The sequence below is a fragment of the Telmatherina bonti genome (assembly GCF_933228915.1).
Source record: "Telmatherina bonti genome assembly, chromosome: 23".
NCBI lineage: Eukaryota > Metazoa > Chordata > Actinopteri > Atheriniformes > Telmatherinidae > Telmatherina > Telmatherina bonti.
Window position 1 is genome coordinate 18,439,368 of NC_136632.1, and position 23,000 is coordinate 18,462,367.

A 23,000-nucleotide genomic window follows, 5' to 3' on the forward strand; every position below is an offset into this window, starting at 1 on the left:
GATGGGGAAGCTGAAGATGAACCACGTGCCAAAGTTTATCACCTTTGCATCTGGATATCGACTGAAAAGAGGCAAAGAACAGTCAGGCTGTCATAGATTGCTCAACAGTGTGACCCAGAAAGGACTTTGTATGATGATGAAAACAGATGTTTTAAGAAGCCACGTGTTTCTGATGTTAGTTTTCATTTAATAGCAAGATAAGTCACATGGATTTGATTTTAACATGGAGCATACTGAAGTTTAAATACACCATGTACACTCTTTCAAGGAAGAACCTTGTCATCGACAGCTCTCGCAATGATACAAGTGGGATCTTATCAGGGTTAAAAATAACTATCTAACCCCCATCAGCTTTTCCTTTTAACCCTGAAAGGGCCTCGCGTGTTTGCTTTGACTGACAGTCGTCTTATCTATGCAGTAGCAAAGCTTACCCTCCACACCGATAAGGGGTGGAGTCAGTGGGGGTGTCAGTTCTCTAAACCAATACAGTAAAAACAACAGACATGAGCACAGTATGACCTGGTGCACAACTACAGAGAAGCTCTAATCTAACGAGTCACTGAACCCCCAAAATCCAGTCTCAGTAATTACTGTGTTTGACCAGATCATAAGCATGATTGCAATGCATTTCTGCAATTTTACTGTAGATCGCCATCATAAAGCAAATTCTTTTTAAATTCCTACACAACCTGACCGTTATTAGTAAAAAGCAAAGCATTTTCATAAACTTGTCTTTAACAGAGAAAGCTGTGGCAGATGCTGAATGAAGCATTGTTGTGGTGCCAAAACAAGCAGTTCCTCAAATGTCCACTGGAGACTGCCTCCAAAAGTTTATCTGGTTCAGAAAATCTTTTTATTTCTCTTCATGACAAAACGTTAAGATTTTGTTAGTGTACACCCATGTGTTTTTTAGTTTAACATGACTATGGCATGTAGGTGATGTGTGTTATTTTTTTTAACAAAAAAACAAACAAACAGAATTGTACAGATAAAAAACCGATAACAAAAAAAAAACAAACAAACAAAAAAAAAAGTATCCATATATAATGAAAACACACACACAGAAAAATAAAATAAAATACAGTCTCACATAATACATTTGCCTAACGGTTCTCAAACTGTAGTTTGTGTACCAGTAGTGGTGCTTGGGCCTCCCATATACCAGCCTTTCTGTGGTTACACCCATAATTTATTTTCAAATAGAGACTATTTGTATTTATAATAATCTAATTTTTTTTTTTTTTTTTTTTAGGATTTTTACTTTCTGAATTCAGACATGGTAAAAACCAGTCAGAGTTTTGTTAATGTATGTGTTATATAGTTTTACACTTTTTTAACTCAAAATTTAACACATATTTTGGGTGATTTTCCCTTTGTTCTGTCTGAACTAATTGTTTTTCTTTGTGATATGATATTAGGATTACAGCCACACACACAAACACACATACACTCCCAGAAACAAAAGCTGACCTTTATCCCCCCCGGCTTTGACATGAAGGGAACCATTTAGTGGGGCTTAGAGCTACGGCTGCAGGAAATCGGCTCTATTAGCCCCGTAGAGCCTGATTAGTTTTATCTCGGACCTTGCATGGCCCCTGGATGCCGATTTAACAAAATATTTCAGTTTAACAAGCATGGCTGCCAAGACATCACTGTACAAATGTTTGCTGTCATCCTAAGCAGAATTTAAAGTTTTCTGATGAAAAGGATTTTTAAGGTATTATGAATATGTAAAATTATGGAAGATTTAAAGTAATTAATACCGCAAATAGCTAAACTATCTGGAAGACCAACAGTAAATGTCCCAAAATTACAGGGAGGATAAAAAGATTCAGACCACAGAAAGCAGTAACTCATAACCAGTGGAGGGCCATCATCCTGAAATGCTTTCATATTCCAGAACTGTGATTTCATGATCATCCAAAAAGACCTTGTTATGACTATGCAAACCAAAAAAGTACCATAAATAATTTGGTTTTATGGCCAATGAAAGGGCGACTCTTGATGGACAAGATGGACGAGACTGAATCAATAAGAGACACAGCATCACTTTATGAAGAGTGCAGGTTATCATATAGAATAGCTTGTTTGGCCTCTTATGGAAAAGATGGACATTAAACTTCTCACATTGCAACTCGTTTCTAAAATTTTCCAACACAAGAAGAAGTCTGCAGTATTTAACGGGATCTTGACTGAAGTACAACTGCAGCTATATGGATTGAAGTTCAGATGTAAAGAATAGTTAAAAATGTGGAAATAATATTTTAATCCATGTATGTATGTGTATATGAATACGCAGTAAACACTGATGGCAAAGGGGTGGGGTTTAGTAAGTTTTTTTCACTTTTCAAGTATGTCTGGTTTTGTTGGGGTTTTTTTAAGTTACTTTTTTTTTTTTTTTTAAATAAATTTTACAAACCAAACCAAAACTTCCCTCTGGGATTAATAAAGAATTTTTCATTTAATAATAAAACTGACTAACAGAGACGGCTTAGTGGAAGTCTGGCCCCCTTACTCAGCTGACTTACAGTCATTTTAGACTTTGTAGACACTCCAACCTTTTAGAATCAGTGAGGCAGTGTTGTTTACATGTCTGAAAAGCCTACTTTTCTATTCTCTAGTTTGTGGCATTTAGTCTAAAAATTCTGAAGGGTTTCCTCTAATTTATTTGCAAAACTGTTGCTAAAATGAGCCTTTATTAAAAACTGAATGTATATAGTCAGAAAAAAATATTAGAACACCCATTTTTATCTTATTTCTACTAACTTTTTAATCCAGGGAACAACTTAAGGTACATTTGCCTGGAAAACAAGGGTGGTTTGATCATTTTCTTCTATAACTGCATGCTTTTCGGACAGATAAAACACACTCTCTTCTTGTTAAACATTTCGGTTCAGTGTTAAAATTTCTGATTGCATTTGAGCCACTTGAGGCAGTATGTGTTGGGTACACGTGTACCTACGTGTTAAACTGCTCAGCAAAGATGAGGTTGGTTGATGTGCCAGTGATGGTGATTAGCCCTCCGATGGTTGCAGCATATGTAATGCTGAGCGAGAGGCATTTACAGATCATGTGATCTCTTTTCGTGGGATACTGGGAGTCTCTTCTCGCCTTCACTCGTTTGACATTTGGAATCTCAATTGCGACCTAAGAGAGAATGAGAAAATGCTATAACTGAATAAATAGTGTCACACAAACCAAGCGATGGGGAGGGGGTTGTATCTCATCTGCTTCTTTAAGCTTCACTGTAACGTGTTACTGACCTGCGGCAGGTGTCCATTGGTTTGTCTTACGAAAGTCTTGTTTAGGACTGGCTGCAAACCAAAACCATTTACCTCACCAGTCTGTCCCTGAGAACAGTTGAAAGACAGGAAAGTAGCATAGGTTTATTTTTTTCACTTTTTTGTAATGTTGCTGCACTTTTAATGTATTTATGTTTTACTTCTATCTATTCCACACTGAAATAATCTTAATCTCTTACGTCACTTAGTGTGTGAAGCTCCTGTTTAGTCGAATCGTCCCTGTGGGAAAAAATGAAGATAACAAAATGCACAATGAATGTAAATTCAAAGACTTATAATAATTATTTAATAAATAATTTAACTGTGTTTCCTCTCTAAGCATAAAATTGTCATAGTTTTGGGCAATTTGGTTTTGGTTTTCTGATCTTCTGCTTTATGGCTTTCAGCTCCATCACACTCCTGATTTAGTTTACTATTCTTCACATCTGCCTTGTGTTACTTTATACCTTCCAGTATATTTATAAACCAACGTTTTATTCATCCTTTGTCAGACTCTGGTCTTCATCTTTGTGTTAGTTTTACTTTTTATGTCCTTGTTACGTTTTTTATGCTGTCTTTGACTTTGAAATGATGTTTCTGGACTTTTTGCCATGGCAGTACACCATGTTCTGTTAATAAAAGTTTATTTTCACCTTGCCTGCCTCTGGGTCCTTGCTAGCACTGCTACACACAATTCTGCAAATACACTGAAGCAAATCAGTATATATACGATATATGAACGTCTGATTAAGCTTATCATAGCAGCAGTATTTCCAACAGTATGGAGGCTGTTTGCACATCAACAAGAAGGACAAGAAAAAAAATCACAAGGTTTCAAAGTCTGGAAGTGAGAAATTCAGACAAAGTTTGACTAAAACTTTAGAAATGATTAAATACATGCTGATCTAGTAACTTTGATGTGTTAAGAGGTAATAAAGGGTTAAAAGGACACTGGATTAGATATAATTCAATTACAAAATGGAGCTGCATATTTCATAACGTGCTTTAGGGTTGTTGGGTTTCTAAATTTACATTTGCAAAGTAGCTTGAAGCTGACCCCACACAAAACAGAGGCAGAGCAGAGTCTTATTGCAACTTGACAATATGAAACCAGCTGCTATAAGAAGATGTAAATGTATGAAGGAAGTGTTGACAAAAGCATTTCATAGAAATTTTAGGTCCTCATGAAAATTTGTGAAATAAGTTCAACATATTTCTCCTTCTAAACTTTTAATAAGCTTCTCAAAATCAATGAAAGTGGAGTCTGTAATGTTTGTATGTAATGATAAAAGCTGTGCTTAGATTGTGCTTTGGTGGATTAATGGCTTCAACAGACTGACTTAAGAGGTCACAAAAAAGTTAGACGGGTTAAACAATTTCTTTTTCAAGCAGATCAAAACAAAAAAAGATAAATCTAAAATTTCTCTGTATTAATAAATGCTACATTTTACATTAAAAAGAACCATAGCAGCGCAATTGAATTTTATACAAAATTATATAACTCAAACTGTGGTGGAAAATGATAATAAAGAAGTGTAGAAAGAAAACTGATCGGATGTAAATTAGCTATATGGAAGGATACACAAACAAACATGAGTTTACATCCGTACCCTTCATTTCGGTAGAACATCTCCAGCTCTTTCTTGTCCAGCTTCTCCTGTTTGTTTGAAACGGCTGCAGCAAAAAACGGTCAACAAATGTTAAAGGTTTTTATGTTTGCACCTTCTTTATACAGTCTAAAATGTGACTTTTGGGTCAAGCATTGCTAAAGACATCTGTTTAATGATCAAGTTTCAACAGTAAATGTTTGGTAGGTTGATAATATGGTGATAATGAAGGATGTACCGCTGTCATCCTCAGAGGCGTCCACTGTTTCCGAGTCGTCGTGGCTGTCAGCCAGACCGGTGCAGATGAGCTGCTGGAGGACAGCCTCAGCGATGGGCATCACCATGGCAGTGGTGGACGTGTTGCTGAGCCACATGGACAGAAACACTGTACAGCACATGAAGCCCAGAACCAACCTGGAAGACAAGCATGGCTACTGATACTAGAAATATACTTGTGTTTCCTCAGGATTAAGTGTGTGTGAGAGATGCTCACATGCCAGGTTTTGCCCCTGCGATCATCACCATGCGCAGAGCGATGCGTTTGTGCAGGTTCCACTTCTCTATGGAAGCTGCCAGGCAGATGACTCCCATCAGCAGCAGTGTTGTGTCTTTACAGTACTCTGCTGCCACCTGAACACACAAGAACACAAAGATTCGCATCTTTACTCCACTATCAGAGTTCTATGATGACTAAATATCTTAAAAGGCTCGATTTAGTCGGTGCTTTCTTTTCAGAATAAGGACCCAAATTAGATCTAAGCAGAAAGCAAGAAGTCATGGGGGGGCTTTTGCTTTCCCCTTCTTCATTCAGTTCACCCTCCCCCATTCAAACCAGCACTTACAGTTTGCTGTTTCTTCATCTTAATCGGCTCCACTTCCCACCCACAGGGTTCATTACCAGCAGCATTGTATAAGCCCACATCTCCTCACCTCTCACCTAATAAAAACGGCTGCATTTCCTCCGGCTGGGCTGCTTTACAGTCAAACCATGGATGTTATTTCAATACACTGCAAGGGGTATCACAAGCTGGGACAAAAATGCACAGGCACCCTGATAACCCACTAGTGACAGTGTATGCAAACATTAATTTCTTCAAGATTAACAGTATTGTTGCTAAATTTGAAGGTCTTGAAGTGTATTCTAGTAGTTATTTATATTGCACTATATCTCTCAAATAGAAAAACAGCAAAATTCCAACAGTAAAGTTAGAAAAAGAGACAAGAAACAACATAAGATGGAAAGCAACTTCCTGCATTATGAAGATAAAATTACACTCTAAAGACGTGCAATGCAAGAGAAGTAGGAATGTGTCCAAGAACCAAGAGCTGCTTCATAATGAGAACTCTTTTTTTTTTTTTATTTATCCCATCTGAAGTTCCTGCGAGCTTCATCAGAAGGATTGTCACTACATTCATATATAATTCAGACTAACCTTCAATGATTCAGCTGAATTTTAAGTTCATTATGAAATCAACAGCTTGAATTTTGAAGCTAAAATCTCTCAGCTCCCAGGAAGAAAGATCAACTGCAATGCTTTCCTGAGATCTGAAGGAACCTCAGTTCTGACATCAAAATCCAGAAAGGCAGTCCTGGGCTTAAAAGCTGTAATAGCTGCACTAATAAACAGTCTTTTTGCATACCTATCACTTTGTGTCTTATCAAATCGAATGAACGCACAGCAATGTCCAGTCTTTGTACAGCATAAAAAACTCTGATTCTTTGTTAAACATGTTATGATGTGTGGGGAAATCCCACTCATTTTCTGACCGACAACTTTGGTATCATTCCCAACCCCAAAACTGACTTTCAAGCTACAAGGAAACCCTCAAAACAAGTTTGATAAAAACAGGCCACTGTATTTAAACTTCCACAACTAATAAAGCTTTACTTTCAACAGTACCTTTGCAGCATTAAAACCTGAGTGCACCATAGTAGCCCAGAATTTGGTTGCATAAAGATTTCTGCTGTGATATTAATGGAACACCACCAAAAGCAGCTTACAGCGGCGTTAACAAGCAGCTTCCTCTCCCATCAAACAATGCTTGGTCACATGACACATAGCGTTAACTGTTTATGTAATACTAATGAAAATATTAAGAAAAGGAAAGTGAGTCTACTAAAGTGAGAATGACACCATCGGTTGTCATGATATGGCTGCACTGCATGCATGTAGTCAAATATAAAATAAAACCAAGGACCATTGCTGACTAATAACAAGAATCTTTACACAAGTTTTTCTGTACATTTCATATGAAACCTCTACAACTAAGTGCAAATCAGTGAAGTTGCCTTTGGTTTGCACTGGCACAAAATAGTAACACCGCATCGTAAAAAAACGTGAAAAAATCACACAGATATGAGAAACATGCAGACAGATCTGAATTCTTGGAACATACTCAATGCAGTTCAGAGCACAGAAAGCCCCTTTCACCCAGATTCTTTCTGATCTGGTCTGACTGTACATCTGCACATACAGCAAGCTGATCGGCAGATAATAACATGACCGGGAAACTATAGATTTCAATATTCAGGACAGTCTTATTGTTGGTCTGCTTTGCTCATAAACACCAACTTCAAAGCCTGAACCTGAACAAATAAAACTTCTTTCTTTCCCTTCTTACACTTTCATAGGATTTTTCACAGAATAGTCAAACAATTATTCAAACTAGGGCAAAAAGCAAAAGCATCACTCCTTATTTTAGTTAAAACAAGCTCATTTTGAGCCATGTTCAGGTAAAGTTTTGGCTGGTTTTCAGCCCAGTTCAGCCACATTTTCTTTGACTGGGCAGGTAAAAATCTGACATGGGTAGGCTGTGAAGATTTCATATACTGTACCATCAGGGCACACATGAATAGGAGAGCTATATCCCAGAGGTGTTCAGGTAGAGAGATAACATGATTGTCACGGTTTGTAAATTAAAACATTAAAAATACACAAAGTAGCAGAAAAGAACTGCCATTATTAGCCTTTAGCTAATATATTTTGAACTCAGTTGAACACATGTGATAGATTACTGTACTCAACATGCCAAAAGCAAACTGACTGCACAGTCCACAGCATTAAACTGTAAGACAGCGAAATATCACTAACCCGTGAGTAAAACTGGACAGTATTCTTGTGAAATGACAGGAATTGTGACCTTACTTTTCATTCAATGAAATCTAAGCACAAACTTTTAACTCCTGTGTCTGTGTTGGGAGCAGATTAATGATAATATGGTGCATAATGGAGTCTGTATTGTGAAACTATAATGTTAAGAACTCCAGACTAGGGGCTCCTCTTGGAAGAGTAAATTAGTTCAGCACAACAAGGCAGCCAGACAATCATTCTGCTGTCATGATGTTGGACAGGACAGCTTTGGAAAAAAAAACAAAAAAACTGCAGACCATTTTGTTGTAAGACCAAGTTTTTTTTGTTATCATCAATTGTGCAATTTCTGTCATTAAAAAAAAGTTGTCTTGTAAAATTTTGTGAAATTTTATCCTAATAATGTGATTAACAACTCTGAAAAACAAGCAAACTGTCCTCGAAGTAGCTCACAGACAAAGTCCAAAGCTGTCTGGAAGGACGGCTCATAATCCTGAGATATTTCATTACAGTCTGTACAAACAGAATCACTTACAAAAACAGTGCACATAAATTCCCAAAATAAAATAAAGTAAAATAGATTTTGGCTCCTGTAGCCAAAGTTGATTTTTTTAATTAATTCAATAGTTCTGCTTGCAGCACTGTCTAGTTTAAAACATGACAAAAAGTAGCAAATAAAATAGGCAGATAAAATGGAAACTTAAAAAGTGCAATCAAAATGAAAATCAACACTTGCATGGTATTGTGTATTAATGTTATAATTTGGTTCTTTAGCTTTGTGCTCTTTACTTTAAAAAAATGATTGTTGGCTCTATCTATCAAACTCTTCAACGCAGTAAGAACTAGTGAAACATCAAACCGTCAGCTGAAAATACAGATAGACAGACTCACCTCACTTGATTTTAGTACTCCAAAGAGGGGGTACAGAAAGGCTGGGACCAGAGCAGCAGCACCCAGAGGAACAGCCTCGGACACCCAGTAGACAGCCGTCACCATCAACACGTACGCACAACATGCTTCCTGTAAATCAAAGCAGAAAAAACTTAAAGTTCCAGTAAACAGAGCACAGAAATCAGCCATGACATTTGCAATGACTTCAACACACACATGCATGTGTGCACAGAGGAAAATGCATGTGTTTTCTTATTGTGATCGTAAACATTTAAGTCAGAGTGGCTAATTTCATTCATTTAATGTTTTTTTATGTTGTTGCTGTTTCTTATTTTATTCTTTTTATATTTATTGCTGTTTTGAACTCTGCTCATTGCAGCACTTTGAGATTTGTATTAAAATGTAAAGTGTGTTATAAATAAAATGCATTACCATTATTATTCTTATTATTATTACTGATATGGTGGTTTGTTGGCCTCCTCTTACCTGTAAATGTTATGGTGGGTATGAGGTACATTCTGACATACAAAATGTGAAGATAAATATCCTCTACAACCATATAACCAAGTATCCTATCCTTTTTGTAGTATAGGTAGAATAATACCACTCATAAAAAAAATCACCCACCCAACCCTCTTTCCCCACACTTATAAGAAAATCCCACAACAGTTGATGCCTTTTGGCATTTCTCATGACAAAAACCATGTAAAAATCAGCAGAATATCACACAAAACGAGTGTACTAATCTGGGAATGGTTATGTAATATCAACATACCAGTTGGTTACAAAACCATTGGGCTTAGTGACAGGTGCTCCAGCCCGAAAAACTAAAGAAGAATCTCGTGACATTTAAGACCTCATGAAAATTACCAGGACTTTCATTTTACTTCTCAGAGCAAGATGCTCACGTTGCAGGAGCATTATACCCCTTAATTTACAAGAGTTAATTTCAGGCCAGTTTAAGTCTTAATAAAAAACAAAATAAAACCAAACTAACAAACAACAACAAAATGTGTGATCTCTTGCACATGTTCACACCGTTTTAAGAAGGATTTTTCGTATAAATCTTTTTGTTCAGTGGTGCCGTCATCGTCACATGCTGCATGAGCCTGCAGTACTTTTATGTAAGAACATTCAGAATCACATCTTGCCAATAACAGGGGGGTAATCTCAAATGAATAAACCTGGGGGGTGAGGAAGCGTGGTTAACCATGGGGTTCCAGTATGAAACATGTCCAGACCTGCTGAAAACTCACAAACTGGGAAACTTTGAGGAAACCAGTTCTAGTTCAGATCACCTGCTGTTCTAAATCTGCACCACTTCTTTTGACCTGGAATTTTTAAAGTTTCATCATGTTATTTCCAGTTTTTTTCTACTGTTTTCTTTTCCTTTCTCTGTAGTTTTTCATTTTAAATTATGCTTCTTATTACCTAATGTTTTAATGTGTCTGAAAAAAAATTTTATCACCCTGTTGTTGAGTTGTGTCATACAAATAAACTTGCCTTACTTTACAAACACTTTTAGCTGAAGCAAGCTTTAAATTAAAAAAATGTAAATTGTAACCTTTCCTAACAAGAATGGAATAAGTATAATGAAGACTTGAGGCTATGTGTGAATGTAAAGGTTTCTCTTTTTGACACTATGGCCGCTTTAAATCCCAACTCAAGCCACTTGATTTTAACATTGTAGTTCTCAGAAGTGTCTTCTTAGACAGAGAAGACAAGTGGTTTGAGTGGAGAGAGAAGGAAGCCATCTATGTCCAAGCAGAGAAACCTTCACTTCACAGAGGAAGAAGAATAGGTTTGTTACATCTGCCACACCTACATTAGAATTGTTTTGGCTGTTCCAAGGAGACCGACACCTATTCATGCTTAATCTCAAGTGAAACTATGGACAATGGTCCCTTTAAGAAGAACTCAGATTAGTCAAGAGTCTTAATGATGGTCGTAGGCTGTAAAACATCAGTGCTTTCACAGGCTACTTTGGTGAAATTGCCAACTACTTCCATCAAACCTGAAGAAGGTCTTCTGGATCAGAGTGAAAGGTCTTCAGGAATCTAAACCCAGTCTAGTTGACTCAACCTAAATTGGATCTGGATAACTTTGCTTCTGCTTGTCACAACTTCATCCGAGCAGCAACAGTTTCAACCAAATGTGAAAGAGTCACCAGATCCCTTGTGAACGCAGACTTTTTCATCTTTTTGTCTCGTTATTCACTCCTGCGACCATCCATATCATAACTGGACCAATTTCTCCAACAGTCTGACTACTTGTTCAGTTTAAAGCAGGGATGCCCGAGTCCAGTCCTCAAGAGGTACTCTCCTGCATCTCCTATGAGTGTCCCATCTCCAACACACCTGAATCAAATGAATGTCTGGTTACAGTCCTCTGCAGGGCTCAATGACATGTGGATGAGGAAATTCAGCCATTTGATTCATGGGTGTGAGTTGCAGGGTAGTAGATCTTGAGGACTGGACTTGAACAGCCTGTTTTGAACTCTTTTTGGTTTTGGAATTTGAGAAAATGTAATTCAATTAAGCAATCTTGGATTTCAAATAAATGTCTTTATATTAAATCAGCTATTTTCTGTCATTTATTCCGGCAAAACATTTTTAAGTGAGACATGTTGCTGGGTGCAAAAAATTGGCAATGTGTTACAAAAGAAACTCCTCAGAGCATCAGCCTGACTTTATAAAAGTTTTGCATTCTGGCAGCTTGCCTTCCTCTGTGTTGAAGCGCCTGAGTTATCTTCACATTCAGGATAAAAGCAAAGACTGTTGACCAGTCAATCACATTGACAGAACTGAAAACAAGGAAAAAGAGATGGCACAAGAGATGACTTGACTAAATTTACAAGGTAAGCCATCAGTCACAAATCATTGATGATTGCTCTTATTTTATCAAAGGATAAGTCACTACCACTCAAAGACTGCAACTTTAGTCAAATACCCTAACCTTCCTTATCAGTGTCTTGAATGCTGCAAGCTGTGTGATAATCAGACTTTATACTTAAGATGTGTAAAAGGAGAAGTCAATACTGCTGGTGGAGGAAAAGAATGTGGCCCTGTTAACACATCCTGCTAGCATCAAGCTGAGTGATATGATCACAAGTGGACAATGATGAGCACGTTTTTTACACCTGATAGTACAATGCTTCACCTAAAAGCCTCTTAAGTGATCAGTTGTGATCTCATGTCATTTGCTTTGTATGCAAAGTAGCCAAAAGACAAGATAACACAGTCAGCTGTCAGCTAAGCAACAAACAGGACTTCATTAAAAACAGATGTCGCTGTTCAGTCAGGAAGATAATCTGTGACCTGAACTGTAATAAGACGTTTAAGACATTATTGATCTTCAGCTATTCCAATATTTTTCATATTTTATCTAATAGATGTAAAAAGGGGGAAGTTAAAAGAGGGAAAATTGATTTGTAGCAATGCAGACCTTGGGGTCAGCACACTTTTGACTCAAGACATGCAAACATAAGCAGTAACTTTACTACATCAGCATGGTTGTGTTGTAGAGGATATCATCATTAAATAAATCAGTGGGATTGCACCAGAAGCCAAAATACATGTAGCTCAGCTTTGAACTGACAGATAGGCCTGATAAAATGAAGCTGGAGTTTGGTGGTGCACGGTTTTATGTGAATTATGCAATTTTGGTCATTTTTGCTCTTATAGGACTGTATATTTCTTTGAGAAGGGATCCTTGTGGAAACTCCACTGTTTGTGAGGAGTTAGGTCAAATCAGAAGCTGGACAAGGACAGATTTCCATTGAGACTGTTAAAAATTGTCTTTTGTGTTGTCCATTTTAACTTTTCATCAACTTATAATTTAATATTTCATTTCAAACCCAAACCCATGTCAGATTAAGGTTAATATTTTCCACAACATACTACAGTTTAACACACATGATAATGTCTATTTGAACGCCTACTGACGGTCTCATTAGCTGTCTGTAATCCATGATCAGTTTAGGAAATGCACATGGAAAACACAGTGACAAAAAGACATGTGAGAGCCCTGATAACACCCATACACACGCACAAGCTCTCAATCTGTGTGCTGACAGACCAACCTACTGTATGTGACCACATACAGATAACAAGTCCCACATTTACCTACTGTCTTTGAACAAATAAAAAACAATTCCTACAATTAGGAGCTGTGTCGCTTTATATATTAAACCTGAAAGCCATTAGATTAACAGATTTTCAATACATTTGGATTGAAGGCCAACTCTGTGAAATTCATCTAGATTTTGAACAATAAACATTTTACCGGTACTTGGGCAAAAACACTGTGTAAGAGTGTGTAATACAGGCAGCAAATAGAGTTAAAAAAAAAACTCCAGTAATACTTGCAGCGCTGGCTAGTTTGAAACGTGACAGAAAGTAGCAAATAAAATAGGCAGATGAAATGGAAACTTAAAAATACAATCAACATGAGGGTCAACACTTGCATGGTATGATGAAAAGGATGACATATAACGGATGGACTAGTGGATGGATGAGCAAATCTGTAAACCTCTGGTGGGCTATTTTGAGTGACAATCAGCAACATGACCTTTTGAGACACTGCTGTTTTGTGTGCGTGTCTTTTTTGAGGGTTTTTGTATGTGTGTGTGTCTGTGTGTGTGTTGTCTTTTTCTCTTAAATAATTACCTGTGATATGCATCAATATATGTTCATCATTTTCCATCAAACTTATAACTAAGACTGTAAAAAAAAGGGGTTTGTCATCCTTACAAAATGGATAGAATTGCCTTTGAAGCAGGCAAATATCACCTAAAGTAAATGCATTTTGTTTCTTTTTTTTTCCACATTGAACTGTTCTTCTAATTTGTCATGTTTCCATTCACCTTTCTTGTTCACATATTCTCTTTAGAAATAAAAAAAAAAAAATAATACTGGCCAGACTCTTCTCCTTCGTTGTTCCTTGGTTGTGGAGCGACCTGCCAAACTCTGTTCAATCTGTGCTCCCTCAGCTTCCACACTTTAACTCTGTTATTCGTCAGAGGCGCTGGAGAACTTTGCCCTGTTCTTTGCAACATATATTGTGGGAATTATTGTTTCAGAATTTTAACAAAGGAACTATTGTGGGGAGGAAAAGGGGGGGAAAAAAAAAAAATCCAGCACTAACTGGCATCACCTGGGTCCAACTGGACTTGCAGCAGTCTGACCAGCACTTATCTATGATGTCCTCTACTTTTTGATTTCCTGCTTGTGTTGTTCTCACCCTCAAAAGTCACTTTGGATAAAAGTGTCTGCTAAATGACTGTGGTATAGAATAGAATAGAATAGAATAGAATAGAATAGAATAGAATAGAATAGAATAGAACTCTTTTTAAAACACAAGCAACAGATGCTTTTATACGAGGCAAAGGGGATCGTGTATCATTAGGTGTTTAGTTGATCTTCATCCAAAAACTATCTGAATGAAATAGAAACAACTAAAACACTCCTCTGTATTAATAGCTATTTAATCACCAACTACAAATGCTCTCTGACAACTAAAGTCAATGCATCCATGACAACTGGATGCATTTGCTTTTGAGCCAAAGGAGACAACTTTAAAACCACACCAGTTCAACATGATATGAGTGGTAACGTTGCTTGCCCGGAAACATTTGTAAGGATAATGTTTTCAGGTTGTAAGTAAGCTATAATTCGTATCGGGATGCCTAATGACACAAGATTGAGCATCCTATGAGCAACGTGTACATCTGCCGCCTCTTCTTCATCTCTGACGTATGTTTTCTGCCTCTCTGACCTGCCCTGACTGCATCCTACAGATGTTCTGTTCTTCTGCAGCTGGACTCAGTACCACTCCAAACACACTCACACACACACTGTCACTTGGAAACACTGTCACATTCCCGACACAGCCTGAGGTCCCTGCTGTCACAACAAATCCACGTGGGGCCAAAATCTAACATGGCGGTAGGTTGATTATGTAACTTAATTGCTTGGATGGTTTCTTTCTTTTTATTTGCAGTGAAGTTTTTGTTCCTTTGTTCCTTCATGGCCTCCTCCTGCGGTCCTGACTTGTGCCAAACATCCACTACGCCGCTGACATAACAGCAATCCTAGCAAACAGCTCTAAAAGGCTACAGGACAACTTAAGGGATATAACAGTTCCTTTGAATATCATATGCAACACATATACCTTTAACATGTATATATATATATATATATATATATATATATATATATATATATATATATATATATATATATATATATATATATATATACATATACATATACATATACATATATATATACATATATATATATACATATACATATATATATATATATATATATATATATATATATATATATATATATATATATATATATACATACATATATACATACATATATATATACATATATATACACATATATATATATATATATATATATATATATATATATATATATATATATATATATATATATATATATATATATATATATATATATAAGGTTTGGTCAGTGGCCTTTCTGTGTGGAGTTTGCGTGTTCTCCCCGTGTATGCGTGGGTTCTTTCTCTCCGGGTACTCCGGCTTCCTTCCACCGTCCAAAGACATGCATGTTAGGTGATTCGGATACTCTAAATTGCCCCTAGGAGTGAGTGTGAGCGTGAGTGGGTTTTTTTTCTCTGTGTGGCCCTGTGATGGACTGACGAGCTGTCCAGGGTGTACCCTGCCTTTTGCCCAAAAGACTGCTGGAATAGGCTCTAGCTTCCCCGCGACCCTGAATTGGATCAAGTGGTTAGGAAAATGAATGAATGAATATAAATATCTTTCAAAAAGAAAATCTTTTTTTTTTTTAAATTATTTAATTTTTAGTGCCATTTAAATTTCTTCACATTTCATGATTATGCAGGGTTAATGCGTGTGAGCTTTTATGACAAAATTTTCTCAGCTCCAAGTTGTGCCTCTTATAAAATGCAGCATCATTTTCTCTGTAAACACAAATTTAAAGGTATGTATAAGCCAAAAATGAATAAATAAACTAACCTTGCTTTATTTGTGACTCTTCTTTTCCCCTTTTTGTGAGAAATTGTACTTTTTAAAAAATATATTGTCAAACAAATGTCCCCATATAGCTGGCACAATGTAAAACCATATTTTTATTTTGCTAATGAAAATGATAAACTGGCACCACTAGACAAAAGAGCAAACTAAAATTAGTCTGAAACCTTTTTATTTCTAAGAGCCATTGTCGAGCTTCTGAACCAAACTATGTACCAACAAACAACCATACCAGCAAGATGTATGACGTAAAACTAAGTCCCAGAAAAATGTAAAAAGATTTTAATCTGTTAAGCCTTAGTTCCCACCGCATCAGTCTCATTTTTTTTTTACAAAAAATAGAGATAAAACTTTGCAACCCTGCAGTTTTTGAAAATATTTAAAAAGTTAATTTATAATCGATTTGTGGAGTAAAAAGTGAAGAAACCCACCACATCATGTAAAATCATGAAATCAACACCAATCCTTTCACAACGACAGTTTAGCTCAACTTGGGCTTTTTAATGGAATTCCAAGTTTCTCCATATAAGCAAATAAGCAATGAATGGAAGGATCGATCTTTCCATTTACATACATTTTCAAGCAATCTCATGTTAACTTGTTGCACAGATAACTGCAAAGGTCTATGCTTTAGAAACCAAAAGACAATTGACTTTTTTCAAATCAATCAAATCAAATCAAAGATACTTTATTCATCCCTGAGGAGAAATTTAAAAAATTCAAACAGCATCATTATTATTCATTTTATGCTCATTTCTTACATTTAGATTCACATTTGGATGAAACCATTTTTTGAGCTAACTAAAACCAAACAAGCAGCTAACCCGCAGTGTTTTGGCCATGCAACACACCAACTTTACCTTTGAAAACCTGTTCCAATTTTCGCAAATTAGCTAAATCTAGTTTTCAGTATAATTTTATCTGTAGAGATCTTTGACAAAGCAAACAAGAACTAAGACAACCCTCGCTTTTTTCTTGTTTATGCTCTCTTTCCCTCTTCTCACCATTCTGATCTGTATCTCATCAACATGTGGTGACATCTCTCCTCCACACTCCACACACAGGAGTCTGTTGGTGATCGGACAGCCCAGGAAAAAGTCTTCATCAAAATGGAAGACATTGTGCCCTTTTAATTGATTCCCTGATCCTTCAGTCTCCATCTCTGTTTCTCTCCCTCATAAACTGGAATTCTATCAAAATTCAGAAGCCACAAGAAGCAACCAAAAATTGACTGGATATTATATTTACGGTAAGTAATTATTAAAACTAAATTATAAGATTATTCATATCTTTCACATCCCAAATCAGTTTTCACCCCTGACTTTGTTTATTTTGTTTCATTCTTGTGTGCACTGCATAAATCACCTGTCATAATGTCATGATTTAGGACTTATTTCCTCATTCTATTCAATATTTAAACTATACCTCTGGTAGAGTGATTATCACACATATATGGGTCTTAACTTTTTTAACTCATATATTCAAACTTTTTAATAATATTTTTTATCAATAATAATAACAATTGTTATTGTACTCACGCTGGTGGGGTGGATGAGCGGCAGGGGAAGCAGAGACAGTGGGATGAACACCACAACGATCAGTTTCCTCGCCCTCCACAGCTTCCTGAACAGATCCATCCTCGCTGCGGCCTCCAACCTCATGGGTGACCCGGGGATCAGGGTCAGACCGGACACGACTAAACAGAACAGAGCGCGAGAGAGGTACCAAGTGGCCGACGGAAGAGCCTCAAGCCACAACAACCGCGGAGGGTCGAAGAAAGAGTGAAGAAGGGGGGACTGGGGGTGAGAAGTCCAGCCACAGCAGCTTTAAAGGTCTGTTTTGCTGTGCGTCTTTACGCACAGACTGGAAATGATGGCTAAAACTGAGACACTTTCAGTTAGGTGAGAGAAGTTGCTTTTTCTGCTGCGAGTTAACTTGACTCCTGGTTCCCCTTCTTTCTCCGTGGGCTTGATGCTCTCCGCAACATCAGGTGAAAACGCGGCACTTTTATGAGACTGCAAATGTATGCTAATTAACCACAACGTTGCCCCGCCCTCTGTGGCCGTGGACCATCCATGAGGTGGGATTAAAGTTTGCACAGGGACGTGAACGTGTTGACGGTATTCTCAACACGTTCACGTCCCTGTGCAAACTTTAATCCCACCTCATAGATGGTCCACGGCCACAGAGGGCGGGGCAACGTTGTGGTTAATTAGCATACATTTGCAGTCTCATAAAAGTGCCGCGTTTTCACCTGATGTTGCTCAACACTGTCCTCTAGAGGATTTCAAGAGTCTCTGTGAGAAAGAGCATTTATTACACAGGTTTTTGCTACGAGTCCTGTCGCTGACAGCAATCATTTCTTGTAAGTGTTCGTGGGATCCATACAGCCTAGCTTTTATATGCATACTGAGTTAGTTTTAAGTATTAACTGAAAGCCACAAACATTGGATAAACAAGTTTTTGTTGGTTTCAGCTCCTAAAATGATTTGCAAATTAAGTTAAATTGATTTGAATTTTTTAAAAAAATTAAAACCAGAAGGTGTTACGTATACATATATATATATATATATATATATATATATATATATATATATATATATATATATATATATATATATATATATATCGGTTTAATGTTTTCTTAGAGGAATATTATGAGTCTAAGAGGACGGAATCTGGGTAAATTTAAAATAATAAGGAATCTGTGGTGATTTAGGAAAAGGACAGAGTGTAAATTAACAGGCTATTAAATATCAACATGACAGTTGGCAACATTCAGTGGGTGTTTTCAGCCTTTAAGGACAACCTGGGCTGTGTTAAAGTGGACATTAGTATACATTGCAGTAGACTGTAGAGTATCTAAATTTTAATTCAATGTCCAGATACACTCTTGTGTTAAAAAAAATTTTTTTTAAAAAAGTGTGCTGTTTAATTAAATTTATGGTGATGTATCACGTTACATCTGATACTTTGTGTTGTCGAACATTATAACTAATGTAAATTAAAAATAGAAATTAAAAAAAAAAAAAAAACAGAGTTCAGTTCTTTTCTTCTCCCTGCTCCTTCCACTTTTCCTTTTCTCTTCACTTGTTTAATCTCTTTTCCTCCACCACATAGCGACCAAAAAGACAATGAAGTTTCACATGAAATTGCTCAAGAAAGAGAGAGAGAAAAAATCTCAAAGTGTATAACATCAATAACAGTATTTAGCTTCCTTGGAGCAGAGGTTTTCAAATGGGAATACTATGGCAATACTATGGAGTATTACCGGAGAAACTTGAGATAAATAAAATATCAGATTATAAAGAACATTGAGTTGTAAACTAATCGGGAATAAAACTCAATAGAAAATACAACACACACCACTTGTGACTGTTCTAAAGAATCTAATGTCATGTTTGGGATTATTGTTTTTCTTGAAAATATACAACCTGGTCAGAGGGTACTTGGCTGGAAAAAAAAATCAGCTGATCACTAAAAAAAAGTTTCAGAAGCACTGCATGAACAATTATGATTAGAAATAATCATTTAAGACAGTCGTTCTCTTTTTGCATCCTGTGTCGCCTCAGCATATTCAAGATTCAAAGCTTTTATTGTCATCTGCACATTTAGAAACATATTTCCCGGTACAATGAAGTTCTTACTCTGCTGCTCACACTGGATGCCAGGAGTGTCAAGTATCAGAGGTATAACATCAAAGTATAAAATAAAGAATGAGATAAATAAATATTAGCCTCTACAAACTTCACCTTTATGAAATGATCAAATCTTAATCTGAAAAGTAATAATTTTTATAATAAATCCCACAAATATTTTTCCATTTAGTAAAATGACAAAAATAAAAAAAAGTACATATCAAACTCATAGTATCGCGTTTGTTTTTTTTTTATTTTTTTTTTATCGGGTACATCAGCGTCAAACAGAAACTGGGAGAGAGTTTCATGCCCGAAAATTCCAGTGAAGCTGACAGCAACTTACCAGTTTAAATAATTGTGTTACAGAGCTGTCAAAATTATATGTTCAGCCTAGTTTATTTGAAAAATTTCTGGTGATTTAAAATCATGTTTAACTTGACCGGCTACTTCGTGCAGGTTTTTCATCATTATCCTTGGATCTGTGGTTATGCTGGCATGACTGGATCATGTAATGTTCTTACGGTACCTCAACAAAAAAATAGATAATTTCTACATTAGTATTAAGAACTAATAAAAACGATTTAAACATGTCCTCAATTACAGAACAATCCTTTAAACCTAGTCTCTATTTTTTATCTTTTGTCAGACATGTATAGAAAAAAGTTTGGTTTTTTTTACCTTGACAAGTTTCAGCTACATCTGTAGTCTTCCTCAGAAGGGTCACATGACGTTACTGTGACGTGTATTATCAGCTGTTCAACCAGTTGTTTTCCCCAGCTTTGCCAGGAAACAAGGGAAGACCATGCCCCATCCTATCTGGCAACCAGGTAGGACAGCATCCCAGGTGTGGCATAAGAAGTGGCATGTACCACTCCTCATCTCCCTTGACAGCCCTTTGGACCTGCTTCCTGATTTCATGACTTCCCTGATCCAGTGGTACTTGTTACTTTTTTTTGGCTTCTCTCCAGTTCATGATGTGATTTTCCCTCTTACAGTAGTCTCTTATGTCTTATTTTAGGTTCTGCTTTTCCGCTTTTTATTTTGCTGCTCATGCATGTCTTGCTCCTGTCTCGGTTTTGCATTTTTTCCTGTGCTAATTTTCCATGTTTTAAATGTTCTTCCTGTTTCTCTTTTTGCTGTGTGATAAGAAGGATGTTTCATAGATGGCCATGTTTTTGTTGTCTGTGGAGACAATATTTTTTGGATGGACCAGAGACTGTGTCAAAGTGGTGTGTTCTCACTCTTGAGAGTTTATGTGGTATTTCCTCATGTTTCTTGATATGTATTCTGTAGTCCCTTTTATGTATGGAAATGCGACCATGCCCATGTGTTTTGTTTTGTGTACATTGTTCTTCGTTCTTACCGCTCTCTGCTGCATTTCTTTCAGTTTAACTTGTTTCCTCATGTTTCTCCTCCTCTTCTCTGTCCTGAGGATCTATGACCCTTCAAACATGTCAAAGTAACAGAAACGTTTTTTATTTGTCTGACAAACATACTAATGTGAGTAGACAGAATAAGCCTGACAGAAATCCTAAAAAAAACTGCCAATATACCTAACAGAGTAAAATGAAAGAGGCTGTGGCAGCACAGTGTCTTAGCTCAACACTGTCCTCTAGAGGATTTCAAGAGTCTCTGTGAGAAAGAGCATTTATTACACAGGTTTTTGCTACGAGTCCTGTCGCTGACAGCAATCATTTCTTGTAAATGTTCGTGGGATCCATACAGCCTAGCTTTTATATGCATACTGAGTTAGTTTTAAGTATTAACTGAAAGCCACAAACATTGGATAAACAAGTTTTTGTTGGTTTCAGCTCCTAAAATGATTTGCAAATTAAGTTAAATTGATTTGAATTTAAAAAAAAAAAATTAAAACCAGAAGGTGTTACGTAAATATATATATATATATATATATATATATATATATATATATATATATATATATATATATATATATATATATATATATATATATATATATATGTATATACTGTTTATAAAATACACCACAAATCAATCATTAAATCTTTTTAGGATGTGAACATTTTTATGGTGTGGAATAAACTATACCTAACAAATACCCAAAACTACTATAGGCTTTATTACTTATAAGCCACAATCTTCAAAATCTCAAGAAATGTTTCACTCTATGTGTAATGAATCTATATAATATTTGGGTTTCACATTCTGAAATGAGTGACAAAAAATATTAAACTTTTTCTTAATTTTCTAATTTTCTGTGATGTACCTGTAGACTCCCTGGGTAAGCAGAAGACAGGGACATTCAACAGAAGTGGATCAAGCATATTAACAGAAAAGATATTATTCCCAAGGACTGCTGAAAGTAAATTACTTATTTGGGAGGTATTCCAAAATGTGACTAAGTGTAGACCTGCCCTACAAGAACAAAAACATATGGAGTCTAACCTCATAGATTTCCCCAAAACATGAAATTTGCATGATATGTTTTATTTTTAGAAAGTGAAACATGAAATGTTTGTGTTTTTGAATAAGTTGACTGCACATATATCGGATCAGAAAAACGATTTATAAAACCTGATGAATTTGTACTTCATGCTGGGCTCAGACATGGAGAGATTCTGTCAGGGTTTGCGAGATGTAGAGACCCAAACGCAGTACTGAGAGTCAAGAGGGAGATGGAAGACAAGTATAAAGGCTTTAACCCAGCGTATGATCCAAAGTGAACAAACAAGAAGGCTGGACGGAAGACCATGACGAGTGATCTGACAGAGGAAGCTGAGAACCAAGACGTATAGACACACTGAAGGACTGATAAAGAACAGGTGAAGTAAGTCAAATCAGGTTTGTTAATGAACGGAAACCAAAACATAAAACAATAAACAAGGGAGTTAAACAGGAAAAACTACAAAATAAAACAGGAAAGATCAATTAAAGATTACGCACAAACCCCACACCATGACAGATTCTGCTGTTACTGTTTGAATGACACAGTGATAATGTTGATGTTTTTCCCTTAAACCAGACATGCTGGTATTTTTATCCTCCCACAGTTCATAAAAATAATATTCCAGTTTTTAGGAGACAGCTATGAAATTGGTATAATCACTGGTGCATGCTCAAAAGTAATACACAAACACGCATGCACCATTTCACTGTGCAGGCAGGTGACGTAAATTACTTTTAACCGTCCCACATTGCTACTGCATTTCTAGCAATTCTGCTTATTATAACTAATGCATAATTAACCTGTAAAACAAATGAACTTCAAGACTGGCAGATAAGAAACCTTAAACGGTAACTGTGTCTAACATCGTCACTCCAGATATCCATTCGGCTGTCAGTGTCTGCAGACAGCCGCTGACACCAAAATGCCACTGCAAAAATGGCTCTGCAAGATGGCACAACACCAAAAGAGCCGCCCGATTAGTCTATACCTCCTACTTTCAGCCATTAATACAAGCAAATAC

General features: G+C 36.5%; 1 protein-coding gene across 1 annotated transcript in view; it reads right to left on the reverse strand.

Moving 5' to 3' along the window:
- The window catches only part of slc13a4 (solute carrier family 13 member 4), a gene marked incomplete at both ends in the record, with an annotated part of 25,062 nt that extends 7,485 nt beyond the window's left edge, over positions 1 to 17,577 (reverse strand). The window contains 9 exons of the mRNA XM_079262794.1: positions 1 to 61; positions 2,963 to 3,147; positions 3,264 to 3,350; positions 3,482 to 3,521; positions 4,892 to 4,955; positions 5,127 to 5,302; positions 5,382 to 5,518; positions 8,869 to 8,997; positions 17,455 to 17,577. The exon at positions 1 to 61 is cut by the window's left edge and continues 59 nt beyond it. Of these exons, the coding sequence (XP_079118920.1) occupies positions 1 to 61; positions 2,963 to 3,147; positions 3,264 to 3,350; positions 3,482 to 3,521; positions 4,892 to 4,955; positions 5,127 to 5,302; positions 5,382 to 5,518; positions 8,869 to 8,997; positions 17,455 to 17,577 (1,002 nt within the window). The remainder of the gene's footprint in view (positions 62 to 2,962; positions 3,148 to 3,263; positions 3,351 to 3,481; positions 3,522 to 4,891; positions 4,956 to 5,126; positions 5,303 to 5,381; positions 5,519 to 8,868; positions 8,998 to 17,454) is intronic.
- Between the last annotated feature and the right edge of the window lie 5,423 nt (positions 17,578 to 23,000).